This window comes from Aethalodelphis obliquidens, unplaced genomic scaffold (assembly GCF_003676395.1).
Source record: "Aethalodelphis obliquidens isolate GAN/ISIS:26980383/991018 unplaced genomic scaffold, ASM367639v1 scaffold44, whole genome shotgun sequence".
In the NCBI taxonomy this organism is placed as follows: domain Eukaryota; kingdom Metazoa; phylum Chordata; class Mammalia; order Artiodactyla; family Delphinidae; genus Aethalodelphis; species Aethalodelphis obliquidens.
Window position 1 is genome coordinate 5,526,569 of NW_020837988.1, and position 25,518 is coordinate 5,552,086.

At 58.7% G+C, this 25,518-nt stretch overlaps 1 protein-coding gene across 2 annotated transcripts in view; it reads right to left on the minus strand.

The window, feature by feature from the left end:
- SDK2 (sidekick cell adhesion molecule 2) overlaps positions 1–25,518 on the minus strand; it is a 264,093-nt gene that overhangs the window by 22,931 nt on the left and 215,644 nt on the right. Inside the window, exons 23-38 of one of the 2 annotated variants that reach the window (XM_027080547.1) lie at positions 24,844–24,953; positions 24,592–24,742; positions 21,888–22,125; positions 20,996–21,111; positions 20,142–20,331; positions 18,679–18,777; positions 17,544–17,738; positions 16,276–16,477; positions 15,072–15,175; positions 14,489–14,559; positions 12,478–12,613; positions 10,854–10,910; positions 9,429–9,530; positions 9,145–9,260; positions 2,811–2,997; positions 338–475 (exon numbers count right to left, since the gene is read on the minus strand). In XM_027080547.1, the coding sequence (XP_026936348.1) occupies positions 338–475; positions 2,811–2,997; positions 9,145–9,260; positions 9,429–9,530; positions 10,854–10,910; positions 12,478–12,613; positions 14,489–14,559; positions 15,072–15,175; positions 16,276–16,477; positions 17,544–17,738; positions 18,679–18,777; positions 20,142–20,331; positions 20,996–21,111; positions 21,888–22,125; positions 24,592–24,742; positions 24,844–24,953 (2,212 nt within the window). The remainder of the gene's footprint in view (positions 1–337; positions 476–2,810; positions 2,998–9,144; positions 9,261–9,428; positions 9,531–10,853; positions 10,911–12,477; positions 12,614–14,488; positions 14,560–15,071; positions 15,176–16,275; positions 16,478–17,543; positions 17,739–18,678; positions 18,778–20,141; positions 20,332–20,995; positions 21,112–21,887; positions 22,126–24,591; positions 24,743–24,843; positions 24,954–25,518) is intronic. The other variant, XM_027080548.1, reaches the window with a different exon arrangement.

Genomic DNA, 25,518 nt, shown 5'->3' on the forward strand with positions numbered 1-25,518 from the left:
GGTTGGCGGGCACACGTAGGACGGGACCATCGGGGGATGGCCCATCTCTATTATCCATCTCGGGATAGGTCCTTCCGCTCCTCCCCGCTTCCATCCACTGAAGGGGAGAATGTATTTTAAAGTTCTCTCCCAGGACTCAGGAGGCCGGGGCTACTGTTGCAATTTTGCCTCCAACTTGCCCCTGTTTCACCTTGGCGATGCCCCGGCCTGTCCTGTCGGGGTCTCAGTCTCCCGTTTGTAAGAGGGGAGGGGCTCATGGCTCTGCGTGGTGATCACGGAGGGGACCTGTGCAGAGGGTGGGTTTGGGGAGCCCCGCGGGAGGGAGGGCCCCACTCACCGTCCACGGGGGTGCAGGGCTCGTACACCAGCCGGTAGCCCTCCAGGACACCATTGGGGAACTGCGGAGCCTCCCAGGACACGTTCACTGAGGTGGTGGTCAGTTCACTGAACTTGACGGAGCTGGGAGCACTGGGGGCTGGGGGGAGATAGCAAAGGGGCTTTGTTTCCTCCTTCCTGGAGGTTCAAAGCCCTGGGTTTGGTTCCAAGGAACCAGCAGGGGCGTTTGGGCCCGGGAAGAAGCAGAAAGCAGGGCTTCGCGCCAGAGAGGGTGGGAGGGGTCACTAGAGGTCACTGGACCCCCTTCCCTCCCCCGCTGAGGTCATTAGCATTCTTTCCAACATCAGAGTCCAAGTACTGGGAGAAAAGGGGACTTTCTTTTTCCTAAAGTTGGAGAACGCTGGCTTCCTCTTGCTAAGTGGCCCTGAGCCCTGGCTGAGAGCGCAGGACACGCCTGGACTGTACCCCCGGGGTCACTGCGGGGCCGGGCGATGCCTTGGCTTCCCTGGTGGAGGAGGTTGGGGGGTGCCTGGGCCTCAGAGCATCGGGTGGGCCCTAAACAACCTGCCAGAACTGCCACGGGCGTGGACTTTCTCTTGCTCCTGGGGCCCCGGGGATTACTGCCGAGAGACACCACACCACAGGAACGTTCAACGTTCTGGAAGAGAAGCTTTCTTGGCCCAAGAATCCCGGAGTGACCCCAGAAACATCGGAGCGGGGGAGAGGTCGGAGGGGGAGGACAGAGAGGAAGGGAAGGGAACATCAACCACGCAGCGTCCCGAGCTGGCTCCAGCGGGACGACCGGGCTATTATTGTCCGGAGCTGCCCGCCCACGGAGCCGGAGCTAATCTGGGCCGGCTTCCGCTCCAGCCCCGGGAGGCAGCGTCAGGGAGCCGTCTTTGAAGGACGGAGGCCAGCTCTGGAGGCCCTTCCTGCCTCCCCTCTGTTAGAGGGACGTGAGACAGAACACTTTGTCCTGCTGACGGAAGCGTCCACGCTCCCAGGGGCTCACATCCGGCCGATGACACTGACAGAGAGCGGTTGGGACAGACAGGCAGGCAGATCGACCTTCGGGCACCAGAGCTTGTCCCCAGAGAGGGCAATACTTAGGAACCGACTCCACGGGGTCTCACTCTGTCTTTAAGAGAAAGGTAATTGACAGAATGGGAAACAGCAGGTTGGAAAAGATGCTTCAAGGCCTGTATTCAAATCCACGCGGAGAAAACTCGATGGCAGACAAAGAAGGGGACCAGTGCCATGAAGACAGCCCAGGACATGCTCAGATATCCTGGGCCCCAGTCTCTGCTCCCCCATGGACCAGCTGGGGGACCTTAGGGGAGAAGCATCACTTCCCAGGCCACCCTTGCTCATCGTGAAACCGGGTAACTCCTGCCTTGCCCGTCCTCAGGGCTTCCGGAAAGGTCAAGTGTACTGTTGCCAGAGAAGTGCCTCTAGATACCATCTAGAGGGCTGGCTCTGCACGTGTGGACTGCAGGGTTCTTAGCATCGCCCACTCCTCTGCCCCGCCCTGCCGCCCAGCCTCCTAACTGGCCTCCCTGCCTCCCTCCTCTCCCCTCCATCAGCCTGTCCCTGGTACAGCAGCCAGGGCGATCTTTTATAAACACAAACAGATCCTGTTGCCCAGATGCTTATCCCCACCAACGGCTCCCCGGCACGCTTAGAATTAATCCTAAACTTCCTTCCAAGGCCCCCAGACCCTCTGCCACCTGACTCTTACTCACGTTCTTTCAAGCCACCTGGCCTTCTCTCTGTTCTCTAATCCCCTCCAGCCTCCAGGCCTTTGCACCTGCTGGCCCCTCTGCCCGGAACACCCCTCTCCTCCAGAACTTCCCGCGGCTGGCTTCTTCTCACCGAAATCTCAGCTCAGATGTCAGCCACTCCGCGAGCCCTCTGCGGGCAAACCCATCGGAAGCCATCTGTCCACTCCCTGCCTCAGTCCTTAGCTCACTCACACCCACTTCCACCTGAGGTTAATTCATCTAGATGCTTGGTTACGATCCGACTCCCTCCCTAGGAGTGGGCCCTTGTTGGTTTTATTCACTGTCGCGTTCCCAGCATATGGCCCGGTGCGGGCCCACAGAGAATGCTCAGTAAATACTGGTGGAGGGAACAAAGCCAGGGAGATATGAGAAAGTCAGATGGGAACAGACCGGGAGCAGAAGGCGGCTGGCTGGGCATGGACGGGCCATCGGCAAGGCGGGCTACTGGGGGAAGATGGGGGGAGGAAGGGCGAGATCTGGGGGCCTCTCCAAGGCTTTCTGGGGACAGTGCCCCTCTTCTGGGCACTCATATCTAGGCCCCTCTGGGTGGGCGGTGCTCTCCCACTCTGGAGGGCGTCCCACGGGGCCCGGGGACCCAGGCCAGATCGCTCAGCTGCCTCCACTCCCCCACGACCGCGGACGCCAGGTGCCCCCCGCCCTCCCCGCCGTCTGTCCCTCCAGTCTGTCCCCCACCTGCTTGCTGGGTCTGGCCCCGGGCCGGCGTGCTCCGAGGCCCGTCCCCCGCGGCGTTGAAGGCCGCCACGCTGACCATGTAGGCGGTGTAGCCGGTCAGGTTCTTGAGTTTGACGCCGTTCTCGGCTAGGAAAAGCGTCTTCACCCGCTCCGTGAGGTTCCGCCGCTGGGCCTCCCAGAAATAAATCTGTGGGCACAGAGGATCTGGAGTGAGGGAGACAGTCCCCCGGCTTCCCCCCTTGCCCCCGCCTGATCCCAGGGTCTCAGACACACCTGCTTTCGTACCATCCACACACCTGGATGGGAGCTGTGAGTCGCCCAAGAAATAGTATAGGTGTATTTAAGAGCTGTTTTAGAAACCCTTCCAGAGTGTTCCTTTTCACAGCTAATCCTTCAGTCTCTGCTAGACTGTAAACCCCATGAGGGCAGAGAGCCCATGCGTCTGTTCACTGCAGTGCCTGCAGGATTTAGCAGAGCGCGGGCACGGGTGGCCCTCAGAATGTTGCCACTGTAGGAATAACTCAATTCTGTTCTGTAGGACCCCAAGTGCAGTGTAGGTAGACTGCTGGCGTGAAGTCTACCTCAAACCCAGCCGAGAGTTGGCTTTGAGGACCAGCCCATCAGCATCACCTAGGAGCTGCTTAGGGATGCAGTGTCAGCCCACCCTGGACCTGTGGCATCAGCATCTGCAGGTTGACAAGGCCCCCAGGGACACAGGTGACAGCTGGAACAGCGCACTGTAGAGGCAGGCAGCCCTGGGCTGACCCCAGCGCACCACTGACTTGCCCAGGTGACTTCTCTGAGCCGCAGTTGTGTCGTCTGTATAGTGGGGGTCACGGACACCCACTTCCCAAAACCAAGGTGACATGCAAAGGTTGTAAAAAGAAGGAAGACACGGCAATTCTGCAGAAAGTTTCAGTCCAGGAGCGCAGCAGGTGTCCACAGTGCTTCCAGTAATAGTTGAACCCCTGAACAACACGGGTTTGAACTGCCCGGGTCCACTTCTACGTGGATTTTTCTCAATAGACAGGCGCAGTACAACAGGATCTGCGGTTGGTTGAATCCGTGGATGTGGAACTGCGGATACAGAGAGCCGACTGGGACTTGAGCACCCGCAGAGTTTGGTAGTATCCACGGTGGGTTCTGGAACTGATCCCCCGCGGATTCCGAGGGACGACTCTGCTTCATATTCACCGGGGGTTAACACCCACTCGTCGCCAGCGAAGCAGCAGATCCTTCACTGTTTTTATTTTTTGACTGTGTGCCATTCTTTATTATTTTGGATATCTACACAAAATTTACTTTATTTTTTAAAAAATTATCTTTTTTAACATCTTTATTGGAGTCTAATTGCTTTACAATGGTGTGTTAGTGTCTGCTGTATAGCAAAGTGAATCAGCTATATATATACATATATCCCCACATCCCCTCCCTCTTGCGTCTCCCTCCCACCCTCCCTATCCCATCCCTCTCGGTGGTCACAAAGCACACGGAGCTGATCTCCCTGTGCTATGCGGCTGCTTCCCACTAGCTATCTATTTTACACTTGGTAGTGTATATACATCCATGCCACTCTCTCACTTCGTCCCAGCTTACCCTTCCTCCTCCCCGTGTCCTCAAGTCCATTCTCTACGTCTGCGTCTTTATTCCTGTTCTGCCCCTAGGTTCTTCAGAAGCATTTTTTTTTTTTAGATTCCATATATATGTGTTAGCATATGGTATTTGTTTTTCTCTTTCTGACTTACTTCACTCTGTATGACAGACTCTAGGTCCACCGACCTCACTACAAATAACTGTTTGGTTTCTTTTTATGGCTGAGTAATATTCTATTGGATATATGTGCCACATCTTCTTTGTCCATTCCTCTTTCGATAGACACTTAAGATGCTTCCATGTCCTGGCTATTGCAAATAGTGCTGCAATGAACATTGCTTCACTACTTTTAGAACTCAGAATCGAGGCGTTGGGAAAGCTACAAGTCCCTGGCCCGCAGAGGACTAGAGGGCATTTGGCGCCACCTGCTGGCCAACGGGGTTTCGGCACGCTATTGGCTTCTCAATTTCTCAATTTGCCTGGAGAAAGTTCATAAAAGTGAGAAAGCTAATAAAAGTGTCCCCACCTGGCATGTGTGAACGGCAGTTAGGACGACTCGGTACCATCAAATCCTTGCTTTTCTCTAACCCCTCCCTTTTTCTTTCTTCTTTTTTTTTTCAGTCTTCTGATACAGGTAGATAGTCACACATGAAGTCATTCATTCATTCACTGTTTGGAATGAATGAGTGAATCTACTTGGAGTGGATTCAAGAGAGACGGGGCAGAGGCAGCGGGCAGACATTTTTTTGGAGGGTTTCTGCCATAAAGGGACCAACCAGAAAAATGGCTGAAGCAAACGTGAGGCCAGGAAGAGGCATTTGAAAGATGCAACATATTTCAGCATGAGAAAAGTGACAATGCAGGACAGGGGGTGCCAGTGGCCGGCGTCACGTTCTTGGGAAGGGGGGGAGGGGGGTCCAGGATGCAGGGCCACCACACGTACATAAACGGGCACCCTCAGCAGGCAGGTCTTACCTGTGTGAACCGAATTCAGCAGACCTTTGTTGGATGAGGATTAAGTGACATCTGTGCAAATAGCACAAGGGGCTGAGGCTTGACCCCAACCCCAAGGGCACACAGCCGAGTTGCCGTGCCCGCTGATGGGTAGCCAGGTGTCTGCTAGAAAACACGCTCCCTGGAGGGCCCACGTCCTTGGCTGCCTTGCATCTTAAGCGCCTAGAATCATGCTCCATAAATATCTGCTAATGGATAAACACCTTCCTTAGACGGGAACAGGTGTAGGAGTGACTCGTCATCACCACCTTCTCCTATTCTCCATTCCCTGCCCCTTCGGGCTTCACCACAGGCAACAGGCCGAACTTCAGCCTCGGTTAAGTCAGGTTCATGCCCACATGTCACATCGCTGGCTGTCGCTGGAGGAAAGCCACACTTTCAGTTCACGAGCACAGCCTTGCGTGGCCCGGCCACCGTGATACACTGGCCTGGTCCACTCTCTGCAGTCTCCGGCATCACAGTTCCACACAACCCTTCCCCATTTTCCCTCCCTCCCCAACCTCACTCCTGGCTCAGGACCCTTCACGGAGCTCTGGAAGCCATCACACAAGACTCCACAAGCTCCCTGCCCCAGCTGGACCACCTCCTGCCCTGTGTCCCTGCCCCCTGCCTCCCTCCTGTGACCAGGGCTGAACCGCTGGCTCCCTACTAAGGCGGGCCCCACATTACTGCACTAAATCCCAGCCCCTCTCGTAGCTTCCTCTCTTCCCTGACTCACCGAATTCCTCCTCTTTCCAGAATCATTTCTATCAGCACACAAATGAGTTATTCCTCCCATCTTAAAACCGCCTCCGTTCCGTTGACTGTCTTTTTCCAGTCTCTACCCCATTTTGTTACTTCCCTTTAAAGCAAAACTCCTCAAAAGGGATGTCGGTACTGGCTGCCTCTCCTCATTCTCTCGTGAACCCACTCCAAGCAGGCATTCCCCGCCCCCAGCTCTTATCAGAGTCACCTGTGAACTTGGCCTGTTTAATGCTAATCCAGGGCTCTGGAAACTCCCTCTGTAAAGGGCCAGGTAAGAAATATTTTAGGCTTTTCAGGCCTCACGGTCTCTGTTGCAGCTATTCAACTCTGCCTGTGACTTGAAAGTAGCCAAAGGCGATCTGTAAACAAGTGGGTGTGGCTGCATGCCAATAAAACTTTATTTACAAAAACAAGTGGGGGGCCGGATTAGGCTCACGGGCTGTCTGCCCATCCCTGAATAATTGCTTCCTAGATTTCATCTTGTTTGAGCTCTCAGTAGTAGTTGGCACATCTGCTGCCTCCCTCCTTCTGGAAGCACGTTCTTCATGTGGGTTCTGAGACTTCGATCACTTGTTTTGGTCCCGGGGCTCAGTTTTCAGACTTCTGGTGTTTTGTATGTAGTCTCCGGGCTTTCAGGACCATCTATATGCTGAGGATCCCACCGTTCACACCTCCATCCTGGACCTTCTCCTTTGGACTCCGCACCTGTGTGTCCAGCTCCCTCGGGTGTCTCCCCTTGGAAGTCCAACAGACGTCTCAAACCAGCTCTCCCTCCGTGCCTCCCCCTCCCACCGTCTCCCCTTTTCCTGCGCTGTAACTGGAAGCTCCGTCATCCAACTGCTTGGAAATCCTTACTGCTTCTCCTTCTCTCACATTCCACATTCAGTCCATCAGCAAATTCTATCAGCTCTACCCCCTTCAGATGGAACCAAGAGCAGATGCTTCTTACCTGCTACTGCGTGGACTAAACCACCGTCACCTGGACGATGCTGCCGCCTCTTCATGTTTTGCATTTTCCCCATTTCAGGCTACTCTCAACGCAACAGCCAGCACAAGCCTTTAAAAACCCGAGTCACCCATGTCCCTCTTCTGTCCCCAAGTCTCTGTGGCTGCCATCTCATTCAGCCAAAGCCCTTGAGGACTCCAAGTGACGCGCCCCATCACACTGGGACACGTGGGGCTCTTTGCTGGGCTTTGTACACGCCAAGCACCCACGGATCTCAGGGCCTTTGCGCGTCTTCCCCCTCCTTCTGGAACACTCTTCTCCCAGATCCACGTGATTCACGCCCTGTTCGCCTTCATCTTTGGTCACGTGGCAGCTTCTCAGGAAGCGCTCTCCCAACGACCCTATTTAAAATGCCAAACCTGCTCCTGGACCCATTCCACTTACCACCACCTGGAGGTGCCCTTTGCTTTGCGTCACTGGCTTCCTCCCCTACAGTTTAAATAAGCTCACGTTGTCTCTGCTTTCATCTCAGCACCGAGGACACTGCTAGGCACAAAGTAACTTCTCAATAAACACGCATCCCTGAAAGGCCGGATGCGTGGACGTGCCTGTCCCTGCACACGTCACAGCTCATTCTGGTGCAACCACTGGCTGGTGATGTGAATGTGTGGTTAATGTTAAGGTCAGTGAACGCGGATGTTAATGCAGGTCTGGGAGGTGGCAATTCTGTTTCCCTTGTCAATGTCCATGGCTGGTTATGATGTTTCCCTGAGCACGTGGACGTCTGCTGTGTGATGTCTGGGCAACCACACATTTCCTGGGACCATCCCTTAACTGGAGACTTCCACACCTCCCCAGTCCGGTGGCTGCCAAACTGTTGCAGGCCCTGCCCGACTCCTTCTTCCCCAGGGAGGCATCTGCTAGTGGCGCAACGTTTAGTTCTCCCAGCTGGCGCTGCGCGGGAGCGTCATCCATCTTCACAGCATCCTTGGCGAGACGCCTTTCTTCCTCTCTCCCGCCTCCTTCACCCCACACAGAACCAGACTCCTATACCAGATTCTGTCTGAAATGGGGTCTCCACAAGCCGTGGGACCGGGCAAGGCCCTTACCTTTGTGGAAACTCAGTTTCTGCCTGTGGGATGAGGGCTGAGCCGGGGAAGCCGGGAAGCTCCTGGGTGCTCCCACCCTTCCCACCTTGCCACTGCACTAGGCTACCCTCCGGAATAACAAACAACCACACAGGAATCAGAGCGGCGCTGGACAGTGGCACAGGAGGTAGGCCTCAGACATGGCCGTGGGCTGAGCATCCAAATGAGCAGCACGTGATTATTATTATTACTATTATTGCCGTCTCCTCCGGCGGTTGTGTGCTCAGCGCTTCCTCCCCGCCTTTCACAGGGTGACGGCGAGCAGACCTGGAATCTGACTCTCTGCCATCTATCTGCTTTTTCTGTGACCTCGTTGAACCACTAACCTGGGTCTCAGTTTCCTCATCTGTACAATGGGCACAAACATTATAACCTACCAGCTTTACTGGGCTTTCAGGAGGATTAAGGAGCTCTAAGGGGCTTTGCGAAGTCTGGAGACAAATTGAATCCTGCCATAACACAAGATGTTGCCTAAAATCTAGAAATAACTTTAAACAGAAATTACCAACACCTGGCCGGTGGTCCTTTGCTAACTGGCCATTCAGTTTGCATCAATATGGTAACTAGGGTTGGCCAGATAACCACTTTGAGAGGTCTCACGTTGGCATCGGGAGCTGGTGGGCTGGGTGGGGGCTGGGGGGGGTGTACTGCCCAGGGATGATACAAGCTGGGGGGTGTCCTGAATTTCTAGCATCTGAGCGCCTCCTGCCCCAAGGACGCCAGGGGGGATGGGCGGAGTCTTGCTCCAGCTGCAGGTGTTTCAGGGGATTGGGTGCAAACAGCCAGGGGATCAGGTGTAGCCCCGGGACCTCACCACTGCTGGGTCACTCCCAACCACCACCCGGCCCTGTGTCCCTCTGAACCTTGCTCTCTGCCGGAGCGCCTGTACCTTGTAGCCCTGGATGTCTCCGTTCTGGCTTTCCGGCGGCGGTGGGTCCCACGTCACATCCAGCTGCGTGGCCGTGGCGCCGTGGACAGCCACGTTGCGGGGCACTGCCGTGGGCACTGGAGGGTGAGAGGGGTGGTGAGTGCGTGAGGGGACCTCGGGGAGGAGGAAGAGTAGGTGGGCTGGGGGCGGGGTGTGGTCCCCCAGCTCCCGTCTCTCCTCCTACTGGGCTTCCGGGGCGGGGCGTGGGAAAGGTGTGCTGGGGCTGGAAGGGCAGCGGCGCTCACCTGCCTCCCCGACGAAGACCTCGTGTGGGGGGCTGGAGGGCCCCTCGCCCGCAGTGTTGTACACACTCATGCGTATTTCGTAGCGCCGGTGCTTGTTCAGGTCTGGGGGTGAGAGTGGGGGAGGGGAGAGGCACACAGAGGTCACTGGCCCTGCAGTGGACGGGGGCGGCGTGGAGGGGGGCGGCTGCAGGGGGCGCTGTGATGATGCACCCCTGCGAGTCTGGACCCCTGAGTGCAGGTTCAGGAAAGAACAGGTAAGAGGTGGGGCAGCCGACACTGGGGAGAGGGATGCTCTGGGAATCTGAACACAGGGTGACACTGGGTGGCGTCCTCGCCAAGTGTGACCACCTTGGGCATTTTTGAGACCGAAAGGTGCACTGTTAACATTTATGCTGGGACAACAGGTGTGAACCAAAACTGTCCCAGAGGCGCCAGGTCACAGGTCACTGCTTCCCTGCCTGTCCTGGATACACTGGCCACTTTCGATGCTTCAAGTTCCCAGCTTCCCCCCGCCCCCACGTCTCCATCAACCAGCTCTTAACGCGGGGGGGCAGGGCCCAGCCCTAAAGAGAAAAGGCTCATTGGATGCGAATCTGGGGCAAAGAAACTCTATGTTTTTGCTCAGTTGGGGTGCTTGGGGGGAGACGCTTAGACGGAAGCTGGGACAGGGGAGCAGCTGCAGGAAAACAGGCCCCGACACCCTGGGTGGGAGTTGCCGTCCCTGCTGGGGGGTGGCTGACACGTTCCCCCAGTCTCCTCTGCGTTCCCCTCCACAGCTCCCCCTCCCCAGGTGGAAGCCCTAAGCACCCCGATAGCCCTGGCCCTGCACCCGCGAGGGCTGTCGGTTCAGGAAGGACCGAGAGGCACAATTCAGTCAAACGCGTGCTATTAACGGGAGGCCCCCCTGGCCCAAAGCTCCGGGCCTCGGGGAGAACCGAATGTCCTCTGGGACGTTAGGAAAGAGCTAGGGCTCGGGGCACCAGGTGGGGACATTTCCTGGTCCCTGAGGGAAGACGGGGGCTCTGCTCACTCCAGGGTGGGCCTTGGCTTGAAAGACAGAGCTGAGCTGACAAGTGCCTCTGATGGGACGAGACAGAGCGGCAGCAACGTGGACGCCTGCCCGTGGACCCCCGGCCCCTACCGCGCACCTCCTCTCGCCGTCCCCCGCCCCCCAGGAGGACGAGGCCTTAGCCATTTCCCTTTCCGTCCTGCACTGATGGACGGTGGCCTGGAGCAGACCTTCCCTGGCGACCCCCTGCTTTTCTGTGTATTTCAGGAAAGTCACGCGTGTGCAGGGGGTTCCCCTTCTTCAAGCAGCCTGAGGTGGGTGCACCACTCAGCTGTGGTCAGGCGTCCTCGGAGGCCCCTCTCCCCTCCCCGTGGAAGGCGGGGCCCGTCGGGGAGCCGCCGTGCAGGGGGACTTACTGTCCAGCTCGTACTGCGTGAGGCTGGGCCGGCTCAGGTCCCGCACGGAGTACAAGGCTACGGGGTTGGGGTGGGGTGGAGGGGGCCGGAGGGAGACAGCAGACAGAGGAGGTTAGTACACACACCCCCCCCCCGAGCCACACAGACCCCGATGAGGGGGGCGGGATGGGAACACGCATGCAGAGGGAAGGGCCCTCCAGATTCCTGAGTGAGGGGCCAGGGTGGGAGCGGGGATGGGGGGGGGGAGAGGCAACTCCCAGGACAGTGCCATCCTGTCCTGGTGTGCACCTGCTGGAGGTCACAGGGCACAGGAGCCCCTGGGAGCCCAGCATCCCCAGATGGGGACAGCAGTGGTCCCTTGTCTAAGGCTGAGTTCCTGCCATGATAGAGTGGTGTCGTTAATTTCCTCATATGAACCAGAAACCATTTTACTACCAGGAAATATGACTGTATTATACACAGGCCTATAAAATCACAACGACCAGCACGTCTGCCAAAAAATAAAACAAAATAACGCAAGCTGCTGTATCAGCTCTTTCTGAGGTTTTCTATTAATTTTCCTTGGCTACGTGTTCAATCATCTTGTCTGTTAATACCTGCTAGAAGACAAGGTGCAGACGGTTTACGAGAAGGATGGGAGGAAAAATCAAAACGCAGAGGATCTTAAACTGCTCCTGTTCTCCCAGTGTCTCTGGTTTGGTACCACCACCCACCTAGGGACCAAATCCTCCAGACCCCTCCCCGTCCCACCGGCCTCCCTCTCCCCAGCGTGAATCAGTGCGCGTGTGTGTGGTGGGGCTCAGAGCACAACGTCTCCCAAACAGGCCCTCGACTGCATCTCACGCCGGCTGTCCTGGCACCAACCTCATGCTCTTGCCTCCGTCACTGTATTCGCCTCGAACTGGGGCCACTGCTTCTGGACCCCATCACCAGCCATGGCCCCCAAGACCCCAAAGTAACCATCCTAACCCAGAAGTACGACGTGTCATCCCTTTGCTTGTGTGTGACTCTCTGGGATTTTTACTTGGCTTCCTGAATTTTTTCCTTCCTGCTGCAGAGGCAGGCTGGATTCCGGGGACCCCAGGGCAGAATGGTCATCTCCCTGAGGAACCAGAGGGGGCCAGACTGCTGCCCTTGGGACATGACCAGGCTTTGCTTTGGGTCCTTCCCACCTCAGGCCCTTTGCACATGCCAGGATCCACCCTCCCCCGCCAACCTCCTCTGGACTGGTTGACCTGGAATCATCCATCAGTGTCGGCACCACAGCCACCCCCAGGGAAGCCTTTTCTGACACCTGCTTTAGGACCTCCTGGAATACGTGCTTCACAGAGGCCATGCCGACGGTCTTAGATTACCTATAGCAGGGTTTTCTTCTCCAGCGCCTGGCTCCTCCCCCAGCCTGCAAGCTGTCTGAGAGGGCAGGGACCTTGTCTGTCTTGTTCACTGGTGTCCCCCCAGTGTCTGGAGCATAGAAGGTGCTCAATAAACATGCACTTGGGGATTGAATGGGATGGGATGAGAGGCACACACAGGGGAGGGTGCCAGGGTTTCGGGTTAGTGTGATTCCAGGATGCTGAGAGCTTCACGCCCCCGCCCGCCCCCGACTCCTTCCACTGTCACTCACAGGTGAGCTCTGCCCACTTGGCCCCCGGGTTGTTGATGCCACGCAGCGTGAAGCCCCTCAGACCCTCGTAGAGCAGCTCCCGGTACCGGATCCGGAAGCCCAGGAGGATGCCGTTGATCTTGTCTTCTGATGGTGGCTGCAGGGAAGGGAGTGGGGGTGGGGCCGGCCGGGCTGGACCATGGCTAAGCATCCCCTTCCCCTCCGCCCCTGCCTCCCTCCCCATCCTGCATCCTGCAGCCACAGAGCAGGGACTGTGTCTTAACCGGGAAAAGGAATCAAAGTGGCATTGAGCATTCTTAATTTATGAAGCATTTCCAACGAGGTTACTCCATCCCTGTAGCATTCCCTGGGAGGCAGGGCAGGGCGGGAATCACCATGCCATCCCCACTGAACAGAGAGGAAAGTGAGGCTCAGAGACGGTGAGGAACTTGCCCAAGGTCACACAGCATCATGGGGGCCCTGAGCATGACTCTGGATGCAGAACCGTCTCAAAGAGTTGTTCCTTGTCTAGAAACTTCCTCACATGATCACGTGCCCTGGCCAGGATTTCCTGGAGTTTCCCGGGAATTAGGGAGAGTCCTCGCCCTGCTTTTCAGCAAGAATGAGGGTGGCGTGTCTTCGTGCGCTGCCCCTCTCTGCCTTGATCGTTTTCCTCTTTGCTTCCTGCTCCCGTCCTCAGATGAGTTGGAGAACAGGCTTCTGGAGAAGGTGGAAACTACTTTACTTTTGGCTGTGTTGGGTCTTCATTGCTGCACGCGGGCTTTCTCTAGCTGCGGCGAGTGGGGGCCACTCTTCGTTGCGGGGTGCGGGCTTCTCATTGCGGTGGCTTCTCTTTGTTGCGGAGCACGGGCTCTAGGCACACGGGCTTCAGTAGCTGTGGCTCGCAGGCTCTAGAGCACAGGCTCAGTAGTTGCGGCGCACGGGCTTAGTTGCTCCGCGGCACGTGGGATCTTCCCGGACCAGGGCTCCAACCTGGTGTCCCCTGCATTGGCAGGTGGATTCTTAACCACTGTGCCACCAGGGAAGTCCCAGAAACTACTTAGTTATGATGCCTCTTCTAAAAAACCTGCTGAAGTGGTTCAGCCTTTTATTAGCTCCTTAACCGTATTCCTGGCTGCAGCTGGTGCCTCCCTGCCCCCTTCATCACGATGGCCCCGATCTGCTCCAGCCTTGGTCGGCTCCCCGCTGCACTAGGTCATTTTCACTTAAGGGACTGTCCTTCTCAGGTGGGGCCTTGAGCTGTGGGAGGGGTCGGGGGGGGTCCCTCCTGTTTTCTCTTCAAGGGCTTTCCCTTCAGGGGGGCTGCAGGTGGGCAAAGGTTGGCACCTGCCCCTCTAATCCTGAGAAACGGAGACAGGAGTTCAGGGCTTTGGGGCCTCCGTGGGTGACCCGCTGAGCCCCGGGACTGGGCTTCAGGGGCTGGCGAGGGTCCTAAAGGCACCCATGGGCAGCTGGGTCTCTGAGATGCGTCCCGGGTCTTCCTCAGGCCGTGAAGGGATGAGCAGGTGGTTGGCGGAGGAGAGGTGGGAGGCTGGTTCTTTGTACCTGGATGATGGGTTCCTGCTCATGGTGACAGGACCGAAGCCCAGCCTGGGTGCAGGCACACCTGTGACTGGTCTCTGTCGGGAATCCCTTCACTCAGAGCGGGGCTGGGGTTCACAGAGACGCTGGAGGCCCTGACAGCCCCCAGCCCTTCTCTGTGCAAGGATTCTGCTGACGTAAGGGCACCGAACCTGGCCCTGCCACCTAGTAGCTGTGTGACCTGGGGCATTCTTGTCACCTCCCTGAGTCTGGGTCCTCATCCACAGAAGAGTATAGGGTAGGACCGTATTATCTGGAGGTGGAATGAAGGGTGTGTATGTGTACACACGTGTGTGTGCGTGCGTGTGCGTGTCTACGCATGTGGGTGCCGTGTTCCAGCCCTGCGGGGGCTATTGTCTTTCTGGTCCCAGCACAGGGTGTGTCTGAGTCCTCGTGGAACACGGACCCCTCCCCGCCTGCCCGGCCGTACCTGCCATCGGATCAGCACGGAGGTGGTGGTGTGCGGTGTCACCGAGACAATTGTGGGTGCTTCATCAGGGGCTGGGGGGAGAGGCGGACAGGTGAGCTCTGGGGGTGGTGGTGGGACTTAGGCCCCCTGGGAGCCATGGGACCAGATTCTGCAGACACTGGTCCTGCTTAAGACCCTCCTCATGTCCACCGCCCCAAGTTCTGTACAACAAAGAGCCAGTATAAAGTGGGAGAGGGGCCGGGACCTTGACCCAAGCCCAAACCCAAGGGCCCCGATCCCCTCCTCTCTGCGCCCAGTGCCACAGGCTTCCCCACTCCCACTGAGGTTTTCTGGGGTCGGCCATGAGCTTCGAGGACAGAGAAGAAACACACGAGGATGCCAGGCTGGCTGTGGGTCCTGAGCCCACGGCAAAGGCCCCTCTGGCCCAAACCTCTTTGGGACTCTGCCTGGGGAGCCAGACCAAGGGCCCAGCAGGCCCAGTGCCCCACCCATCTTTGGAGGCTCCTCCCCCAGAAGAGAATGCCCAGTGCCCAGCAAGTGCCCAGGGGACCAAGAGAAAGAGACCCCAGTGGAGGGCACTGACCGGCCTGCAGGGTGGTCAGTGGTTCCGACTCCTTGCTGAACTCACTGTCCCCGATGTCATTGGTGGCCTTCACTCGGAACTTGTAGGACGTGAAAGGCTTGAGCCTGTGTAGGAGAACCGGGTTTCATGAACAGAGGTGCCCCCTAACGGCCCTGCCCCGCCGTCCCTGCTTCCCATCTCCCCAGGGCAGCCCCAGCAGCTGTGGGTCCATCACACAGACGGGAACGTGGAGGTTCAGAAGGACGGTCTGCTACGCAGGCAACGAGCTCGGGCCAGGCCCTGGGGTGCCCTAGACCAGGCCAGCTCAGGGTGTGGCCTCACCTTGGCCGCAGCTAGATGCCAAAGGTCCCCAAGTGGAAACGTCCATATATCCCCTATCTCAGAGGGGCCTGGAGGTAGGAAAGCTCCAGTAACTTCCCCTCAGAGCTGACACCTCCCCCAGCCCTCTCTTGCATTTAGTGAATTCAGGAAGGGCTGAGGGTCTCAGGAGTTAACCAGCACTTCATCTCTGTAAGCCTCATTTCCTCTGCAGGCAAACAGCTTCCTTTCTGATTTATTGAGGGTGGGAGGGGGAGTGAGGAGAAAAGTCTTGCTCAAAACTCTCGGTCTCATCAACTGGAATGTTAAAAATACATCCTGGGCTTCCCTGGTGGCGCAGTGGTTGGGAGTCCGCCTGCCGATGCAGGGGACGCGGGTTCGTGCCCCGGTCCGGGAGGATCCCACATGCCGCGGAGCGGCTGGGCCCGTGAGCCATGGCCGCTGAGCCTGCGCGTCCGGAGCCTGTGCTCCGCAGCGGGAGAGGCCACAACAGTGAGAGGCCCGCGTACCGCAAAAACAAAAAACAAAAAACAAAAAAACCCCACATCCCACTAGGAATTAAATTGAAGGCAGAATTTTGGAGCGAAGCTCCACCCCCCTATTAAGGATGGAGAGGGAGGCTCCGCCTGGCTGGAGAAATCCAGCTAATGAAGGATGGCGAGCCTTTCACGGAGGGGTCTTCTAGGCTCCAGAAATAGATAATAAGAGGCAGCCCTAACAAGGCTCCAGAGAGGGTGGGGAGGGAGGTTAGGACAGAGCTGGAGGGGATGAGCGTGGATGCGGAGAGGTCCCGGGGGATGCGGGCTGTGGAAGCGATCTGGGGGTGGGCGGGGTCTGGGCCGGGAGGGGCGGAGCGGAGATGCTGGCGGACACACGGGGGCCTCACCTGTCCACAACGAAGGCGGAGGCGTTGTGGCTCACAGAGGCTGAGTGCAGGGCCCACCTGCCGCTGGGCAGCTCGCGGGTCTGGATGGTGTAGTAGCGCACGGGGGACAGCCCGTCGCTCCCGGGCTCCCAGGACAGGAGCACGCTGCGTGCCTTCACGTTCTCCTGCTGCACCACGGGCTTGCTGGGGGGCTGCGGGCGGTCTGGAGGGGGTGGATCGGGGAGGAGCAGGTGAGGCCACGGCGGAGGTGGGGGTGCACCTTCTCGGCCCCCGGGAGCACTGATGCCCTCCATCCCATCCCGTTTCTGCACGCAGGTCCCAACAGTCAGCACCGTGGCTCCTGGCCAGCGACTGTCCCTGGGCTACTCAAGGCCCAGGTGCCTGGGAATCTACACCCCCTGAGGGCAGCCCCAGCACAGGGCTGACAGTGAGGTGGTGTGAACGCCCCAGTTCCTTTGCCCCGGTCTGCACGGTGCTGAGATGGGACCTGCGCTGTCCCCAGTGGGGTAGGGCTGAGCCCACATCTCCCTCGGTGGGACTCGGCTTTGCCCCCTGCGAGGGCTTGGCCTCTGCTCACTTCCCCACGCCCCGTGGCGGGATTCTTGGTCTCTGCACTCTGGCTCTTGGGTGGATGAGTCTTTGTTGCGGGACCTATCCTGTGCGTTGCAGGATGTGTAGCGGCACCCCGGCCTCTACCCTCTAGATGCCAGGGGCATTTCCTTTCCACCTGTGACACCCAGACTCTGCCCGGTATCCCGGGGTGGAGGCAAGGGCACCCTGGCTGAGAAGCACTGTCCTCCTGGTTTTTCCTGGGAACACTGTCTAATAAATCACGCTCACAGGGATCTGGGGCTCAGGCCTGCTTCTGGGGAACCCAACTTTGGGCGAGAAGCCGGCTCAGGGAGGCAGGGCGACGGCAGCCAGGGCTCTAGGCTGCAGTCCCATCCTCCACCCAACTGGACACGGTCTCCTCTTGAGAAGGAGGGGAGAGAGGAAGGAAGCTGGTCTCACCGGCTCGCCCTTTAGAAAATCTGGGCAGGGCAGGACCCTGGGGAGGGGAACTCCCAGATCAGCTCTGGAAGTCTGCTGGAGCCCTTGCTGACCTTGGCCTCAGAGATTTGAGCCCACTTTCCATTCTGGACCAGGGCAAGAGACTCACAACTAGCCCACTCCCAGCCGTGCACGAGGAGATGGTGTGAGCTCCCAGGCCGGCTGCGGGTGCCCCCCCCGAGGCCCCCCAGGCCTCCCCAGTCCTGGTGGGCAGTCACCTCTCTTCTCCGTGGTCACCACCAGGGCCTCGGCGGCCTCTCCCCAGCCCTTGCGTGTCTGGGCCGTGATGCGGAACAGGTAGACAGACTCTGGCTTGAGGCCGGTGGCCGTGAACTGGCGGGCGCTGGGCACGAGCACCTCCACCGTGGCAGCGTTGGCCGTGGTGGCGTTGAGCCTGTGTGTGATCTGGTAGGCTGCGGGGAAGGAAGGAGACGGGCCGTGCTGGGAGGTGGGGCTGCGGGGGGCACGAGCAGGTGCTCTATGCAGCGTCTGCAACCCCCAGCCCAGCCCCCGACGAGGCAACTGAGGCTCAGGGAGGCCAGGCCACCTGCCAGGAATTGACCAAGCTGGAATTCCAGCCCAGGTCTTTCTAAGCCCAAACGCCTTCCCCCCACCCCCCAACCCCCCAGCCCCATCGACTCTGTCTCCAGAGGCACAGCTTTCACAGGGGGCGGGTGCTGCACGATGCCAGGACTGAGCCCTGGACCGGCACAGGTGGTCCGATCCCCCGTTCTACAGGTGAGGGGCTGAGGCCATGGAGGGAAGCCGACTTGCTCAAGTTCACACAGCTGTTCATTTCAAGCCTGTGAGTCTTCTCGTGTGTGTGTGTGTGTGTGTGTGTGTGTGTGTGTGTGTCTGCGTGTGTGCGCGTGTGTGCGTGTCTGCGTGTGTGTGTGTGTGTGTGTGTGTGTGTCTGCGTGTGTGTGTGTTAGTAGGAACCGTGACTACGAAATGATACTTCCGACCTGTAGCATCCCTCCTGGGGGTGCCTTAGGCCTCGTTTCCCACCTGTGGGCACGGCTGGGCTGAACCAGCCAGTGCGCCGTCACCTGGCTACACTTAGGAACAGCGGCCGAGGGTCACCAGATGGCCAGTCCCCTGGGGACCTGGGTCACGTGGAGGCACAGAGCTGACCAATGGTCCCTAAGACAGCTGAGCCCCAACCTTGCCCTCCGGCTGATAATCTTACAGGCTGAGATTTCCAGTAGGAGAAATTAGACTCACAACCATTCTTGAGGACACGTGGACACTTGTCCTGGGCTTAGCCTCTCTCCGGCCAAGACTGAACTGCCTCCTTTACACCTTATCCCTCCTTCTTCCTGCAGCCAGGGCCCAGGAAGGGTACAGGCTTACCCAGAATGATGCCGTTGGGGGCGGCGGGGGGCTGCCAGATCAGCCGCACCGAGGTGGTCCTCACCTCTGGGAACAGGATGCCCATGGGTGGTCCCGGGACTGGAGGGTAAGAGGAGAAGCAGGGGACACTGCAGCTGCTGCTCAGCCCCTAGACCAGCCCGGCTCCGGCAGAGCAGCACGGAGGGGGGCAGGGGAAGGGGTCACTCTGCTCGCTGAACTTCTGAGGAGTGTGTGTCTGTGCTTGGCACCGTGTCCTCACACAGGACGTGGAGATGCTATCAGTGAGGTTTATGCGTTACTTGGCAGGAACTAGATGGGGCCGAGGCTCCAGCTTTGGGGCAAATGAAAGCGCCAACCCCAAGTACACACCACTCCTCTTTCTGGACCTCACTCTGGAACCCGCGGGCCTGGAGCTCCACCGCTCCTCTCTCTGGACCTCACTCTGGAACCCGCGGGCCTGGAGCTCCACCGCTCCTCTCTCTGGACCTCACTCTGGAACCCGTGGGTCTGGAGCTCCCTGCCCAAACAGCCCCAGGCATGCTTTCCTTCTACAGGGGCCCGGAACCACCCTCCTGAGGGTGTAGACTTGTCCCTCTGGACGGAGGGATGGCCAAGGGGCAGGTGTTTTGGGCAAATGGATGGAAACTGGATGGTATGGGCCAGAGGAGATGGGGGCGGGGGGGAGACAACAGGGTGGCAGAGTCGGGGGACGGCTGGGGGGGCAGCTCTTCCCAGGCTGCCTCGATCTAATTCGGAATGCCAAGAAATCTGAGATTTCTAAACTTGAACTGGGCCTTCCAGGCCATTAGGAGGGTATATCTGTCAAGGCAGGAGCGTAGAACATATTTAATTTAACAGATCATTAGCTTCATTTATCTCTTCAGAACAGAGACATATGGTGTTTGGGCTTCGCTTTGCACTCTCGTCCCGACCCCACAAGTGTTTTTGGTGAGCAGTATGTGAGGATGTGTGTGGGGAGGAGAAAGGGGGGCAAAGGATCTGTCAGCTCAGCCTCCGATGGGGAGTTTTGCTGCAGAGATGAATGCCTGGAGCCCGGCAGGTGTCACTCGTTTGCTAACAGGACCCGTAGGCTTGTGTAAAGGAAAAAATCAAGCCTTTCGCTTGCACAGACCTGCACTCGGAGAGAGCCTGCCCCAGGTGAACAAGAAACCAAAGCGGGCACAAATCCTCCTTTCTGTTCACCTGTCCCAGAGAGACTGCATCAGATGCCAGTCTGCCCCTGCATTGTCATTTCTTCCTTAGGGATGCGCAGTTTGTAATTAGCATCCCTTGCAGTGGGGTTGGTGGCCCTCAGTGACCTGCTTCCCCCAGCAGAAGCCTGAGGCCACGGTTCCCTTTGGGGCAGAGAGAGACCTCAGAGGGGCGGGGCAGGGCTGGGCAGGGTAGGGGTGGACAAAACGCAGCTCTCAGCCTTCCCCAGGCTCCCAGGGACGGAAACGTACCGTCATCCAGCGTCCGCTCCAGGATGGCAGGATGGCTGGGGCTGCCGTCCCCGATGCGCGTGAAGGCTAGCACCTGCACCTCGTACAGCACGTATTTGCCCAGGCCTGTGAGCTGGGCGCTGCGTGACGAGTTCCCTTCCACCAGCCAGAACCGGGGCTGGGAGTCTGAGTCCTTCTCCTTATACAGCACCTGTTGGAGCCCAGCGCAGGGGTGAGGGCCTCCGGCCTGGGTCTGGTCCCACCAGAACCTCTCCTATCTCCTCCCCAGGAGCCAGGTGGGTGAGGATGAGTGGGTGGACCTGGGGCTCCCTGGAGGGGCTTGGTTCCCAGGTTACACAAGCCTAGTGCTCGGGGAGGGAGGGGGACACAAAGATGCAGTCAGCCATGGAGCTGGAAGGTTCCTTAGAGAGCATCCAGCTGAGAAAACAGGCCCAGAGAGGGGGCGTGACTTGCCCAAGGTCACACAGCCAGTAGTGGCAGAGCTGGGATGTTAAGCTACGTCTCCTGACTTCCAGGCTGGGGCGGTAGGTGCAGCTTTGGGAGGAATTCTAGAAGATAATGGAAATTGAAGCTGGGCCCATCGGGGCTGAGAGTGAGGCTTGGGGCACCTAGTGTGGCCTCCTGGGGGAGGTAGAGCTGCCCCAAGGACCTCAGGCCTTCATGGGAAGCTTCCCCACCCCCAAGGGAGGACTCCTTGGTTGTCATGGTGACCAACGGATGCCGCCGGCAGATCCCCCGTGTCCACTGTAGAAGGCAGAGTCCTGGGCCCCAGGGGGTCGCGAGGACAGGGCGCCGGGACAGGGAAGTGGGTGCAGGGGCTCCAGCCCCCTCCCGTGCTCGGATCTGGGACTCACCTTGTAGCCCAGCACCAGCCCGTTGCGGTCGGCCTCTGGGACTTCGCTCCAGCGAACCAGCATGCTGCTGGAGGTGGTGGCCAGCACAGACACGTTGGTGGGGCCCGAGGACGGCACTGGGGGAGAAAGGAGTGGAGAGAAGCAGCTCACGACCCAGAGCGGACCCGACAGTGGAGGGGGTGGAGTGGGGTCTGAGGAAGGAAACGGGGCACGGTCCCCAAATAGCAAATTATTCTGCGACGATGATGCCTTTGGCTCCGGAGTGTCGCAGATGCTGCTTCTGGCTTCAGATCAGCCTCCCCGTTATCCCCCCTCAGACTAACGTTAGGATGAGGCTGCATTTCCTGCCGTAGCAGCGAGGGGTGGGGGAGGGGCTAGGATGGGAAAGCAGCCATCATTTAAAGGGCGTTAGGAAAAAGCCACAGAGCTACACACCACACGCGGCTGGATGAGGGCTGTCTGTAGGCCGGGAGCACATATTCTGTGAGTGTCCCCTTGCCAGGCCCCTATGAGCCGCTGCTGCTTCTGGAATGTTCTGAGAGCTCACCCAACCCGTACCCTCTCCCCACCCCCCCACCTCCATCTTGGGGCCTCACAGGCACTGCTGGGTGTCAGGGTTACAAGTGGGGACACAGAGGCGGGAAGCCCCTCCTGGGAACCTCTGGAAGCAGTGCTGGGAGAATCAGGTTCTGGAAGGCGCGGCCACGCACACACAGGGCGCTCTGCGGGACGCTGAGCACAAGTAGGAAAAGGAGCCCAGGACATTTTCGCACGACAGCTCCAGCCTTTGAGCCCTTAGAAGGCCCTGAGGGCAGAGAGACAAAGGTGGGGGGGTATCCCCAGGCCCCAGGGCGGTGAAGCAGGTCGGGTAGCTGGCATGAGGGCACAGTACCTGACTCCCGGGTCCTGCCCAACACCGTCTGGCTCCAGGGCCCGCTCCCGATGGCGTTGAAGGCCTGCACCTGGACGCGGTACTCCGTCCACTCCTCCAGGTCTTCGATGGTGTACTCCCGTTCCACGCGGTCTTGGACCACGTGGCTCAGCGTCTTGCCGTGGCCGTCCGCCCGGCTGTACTTGATCTTGTAGCCCACCGACTCGGGGTTCCCGTTGTATTCCATCTCTGGGAGAGGCTGCGGGAGGGCAGGGGTGGGAAAAGCAGCTGTGAGGCCAGGCCCACCTAGCGTATGGAAGAACTGCCTGGCTCGAGCTGCCTCTTCCAGGCAGCCTTCGGGATTACCCAGCCCACTGTCCAGCCCGTCAGCACCCACGTGAGGCGCTCTCACCCCTGGGTGTGGCTTAGTTGTGTAACTCTGTGCTTCTGACAGTCCCACCATCTCCCTGTCTCTCTACCCTGGGCTCAGAGGAGAGGCGGTATCCACTCTTCATTGTGCAGGTGACAAATTTATGACCCTGCCAGGGGAGTTGGCCCTGGTGAAGAGGCATAAAGGCTGTCTGTCCCACACTCAGCACCTGTGGCAGTGGCTGTCTCTGCCACTTAACTCCCTCACTCAGCCTGCCAACATATACGTATTTAACTGCCTACGGCACGCCTGGTCTCAGGTTGTGTCTGCCCTTGGAGAAGCAAGCACGTGAAGGCAGCATCTCAGGCATGGGCGGAGCTCCAGTCACTGTCAGGAGGTCCTTCCATCCAGCACACCTCCGTCTCTCCCGCTGCAGTTTCAGCCTCCTTCTTTTTGTTTGAGTCTCAGTGAAGAGAAAAAAGACAGCTTCATCTCCTGAGCCTATGATTAGGCTGGTGGGGCTGTGGTCACCGGCTCAAGGTCATGCGGATGAACCTGGGCAGTGCTGATAAGCGGTGGAGGTCTTTGTACACTGGGGGCAGCCTGGGATCTGAAGCAGGCGTGAGCTGAGGGCCCAGCCTTCGGATTCTCCTCTGAAGGTGACAGGGCTGGAGCTGGGGCATCCTCAGCCCTCACCTGCCCGCATTCTGCTTCCCCAGAGGCTCCGACGAGCCCATGATCCACAGGCCCTGCACGTCCTGACCTACTTTCTCCGGCTGCTCGGCCTCTGCCTCACCGCCTACCTCCCCCGTCCCTCCTGCCAGCCCCCGCTCCTACAGACACTCAGTGAAGCAGACCAGAGACCATTAGGACGGCAATCAATGGGCCTGAGAGCTTGAGATGGGCCTTGAGCACATGCCCTCCTACCTGCTAAGGAAAGGCAGCGGGCCATGTGCCATTAGGTGGGGCCGGAAGGGCCCGGGGCCCCGCACAGTGCAACCCCTGCCTTTTATTCCCCCTCCAGCTCCCACCCTACGTACCAGACTTTTTAGCCTTTTAGTATTTGGAAACCTTAAAGTGAGATGCAGAAGGGACGTGGGGAGCAGCCTGGAGGGGAGCAGAGCTGAGGTGAGAAGCGGGGGGTCGGCGAGGGGCGAACTGGGCCTGACAGCTCTGCCTGCTGCTGGTCCCAGCGGCCTGGGAGGGCCGTCGTCATTCATAAGTAGCGCTCGTCTGGGCTGATGGCCATTAGCGCCTCCATCAGGCGTGTCCGGGCAAGCGAAAGGCAGCAATGACTTTCTGGTAAATCTCAGCCCACAGCTCGGGGTTTTGCAAGTTGAGTTTGGGGCAACTAGTAAGACATCTTTAGTGGAAGCAAAAAAGAGTTGCATGGCCGGAGGGGCCTGGTGAAGTGGAGGCAGGCAGCTCCCCCTGAAGCTATCATTCCTGGATTCTCTAAGGAGCCGGGCTGTTCGGTGCTGGCCCCATGTCTGCTTGTCTAGGAATTCCTCTTGGGTTGCTGCTTTGCGGCGACCGCGCCGGGAAACGCGGTTCCAGGCGATGTCCTGGGGGAGAAATGCTCTCTCCTGTTCCCCAGAAGATGGGCTGGCTCAGGGGTTAGGGCGGCGGATTTTGGGGGCCAGACTCCCCGGGTTGGGATCCCGAGCCCTGCTGTTAACGAGGGGGTGTGTGTGGGGGGTCTTGGGCCAGTTATTCCACCTCTCTCTGCCTCAGTTTCCTCATCTGTAAAGTGGGGGCCAGGATCACTGTCACAGGCTCGTGGAGAGGGTTCAAGGTCCAACTCTGACAGCACTCAGAACCCAGCTTGGCAGGAGGAGAAGCCCTCTGCACGGATTACTCACTCGTGCAGGGTCACCGGGGTAATGACCCTCGATGTGGAACCCTGATCTGTGGGGACAGAGCCTAATGCCTCCCCGACCCCCCCTCAACCTGAGAAGCAATCCCTCCCTCTCTGACTTGGTGGGTGAGACAACTTACATCCGAAGCCCAGAACCACCCCGGGAGCTGTGTGACTGTGGGTGAATTCCTAACCTCTCGGAGCCTGTTTTCTTAGCTGTAAATTGGGAGAGTACCATGTCCTTTGCAGGATTACTGGGAGGATTAAATGGAAGAAAAATAATGTAAAATGCTTGGCGTGTGGCAATACTCAATGAACAGTATTTTCGAGCTTTTTTTCACGTGGGGCGTTTGTTCATTGGACTAAGACTGATGCTCAGAACAGAGGAGGGGCCTGGAGGGAATCCCGTGGACGCCTGCTTTGAGGCAGTGACACCTCTGCAGGGTGCTGAGGCCCGAGGAGACGTCCCACCCCCGCCGCCCTCGCGGGAGCCTCACCACCCAGCGGAGCCACAGGCTGGTCTCACTCGCCGTGCGCAGCGTCACGTTGGCCGGGGCCATGTCAGGGGGCGCCTGGAGGGTCTGGATCTTTCTGGAAGGCTGGCTGGGTGGGCTAGTGCCCACGATATTCACCTGGCGCATGCGGAAGCTGAGATGGGCGGAGACGGGTGAGCAAAATGGTGAGGGCAGGACCCCAGGGCCAAAGCCCGTCCCAGGCCGGGCAGCCCCCGCCCCTTCCTAACCCATTACCTGTAGTAGGTGAAGGGGTTCAGGTCGGGCACCTCCATGGACCGGGCGTCGGGCTCGTTGGGGAGCTGGTGAATCAGCAGCCACTCCTCTCCCTCCCCGACCACGCCCACCTGAAAATGGAGAGACCCTTAGACCTGGCCAGCCTGCCGGGCTGAGATGCTCTGAGCCCCAGCTCCCGGGAGGTGTAGCCCGGCCCAGGGAAGGTCTTGACACAAACCCCAGGGCTCACCCGGAGGGCACCACAGGGGGCCCCCATCTTTCCAGGCCCTTAAACAAGACTTCAAGTGGGACCCCAAGCCCTCCTGCATCAGAATCTCACGGGATGCTTATATAAACCCACTCCTGGGCGCTGCCCTTGACCCAGCCAATCAGAACCCCCGGGGGTGGTGCCCAGGCGCCTGCATATCTATCAGCAGTAAGTTCCCAGGTGATTCTCCCCAACACCCTGGCACGCTTCTTAAAACCCCAGCTAAATCAAAATCAGAATTTCTGGCGGTGGGACCCAGGTGCTGGAACTTCTGAACACTCCCCTGGTGCAGGCAAAGGTGAGACCCATGGGTGTAAAGGGCTGCAGGAAGCAGCTGGTTATTTCTCTAGGCTAGCCAGTCACCACCCTGACCAGAGGAGGTGTGTGTGTGTGTGTGTGTGTGTGTGTGTGTGTGTGTGTGTGTGTGT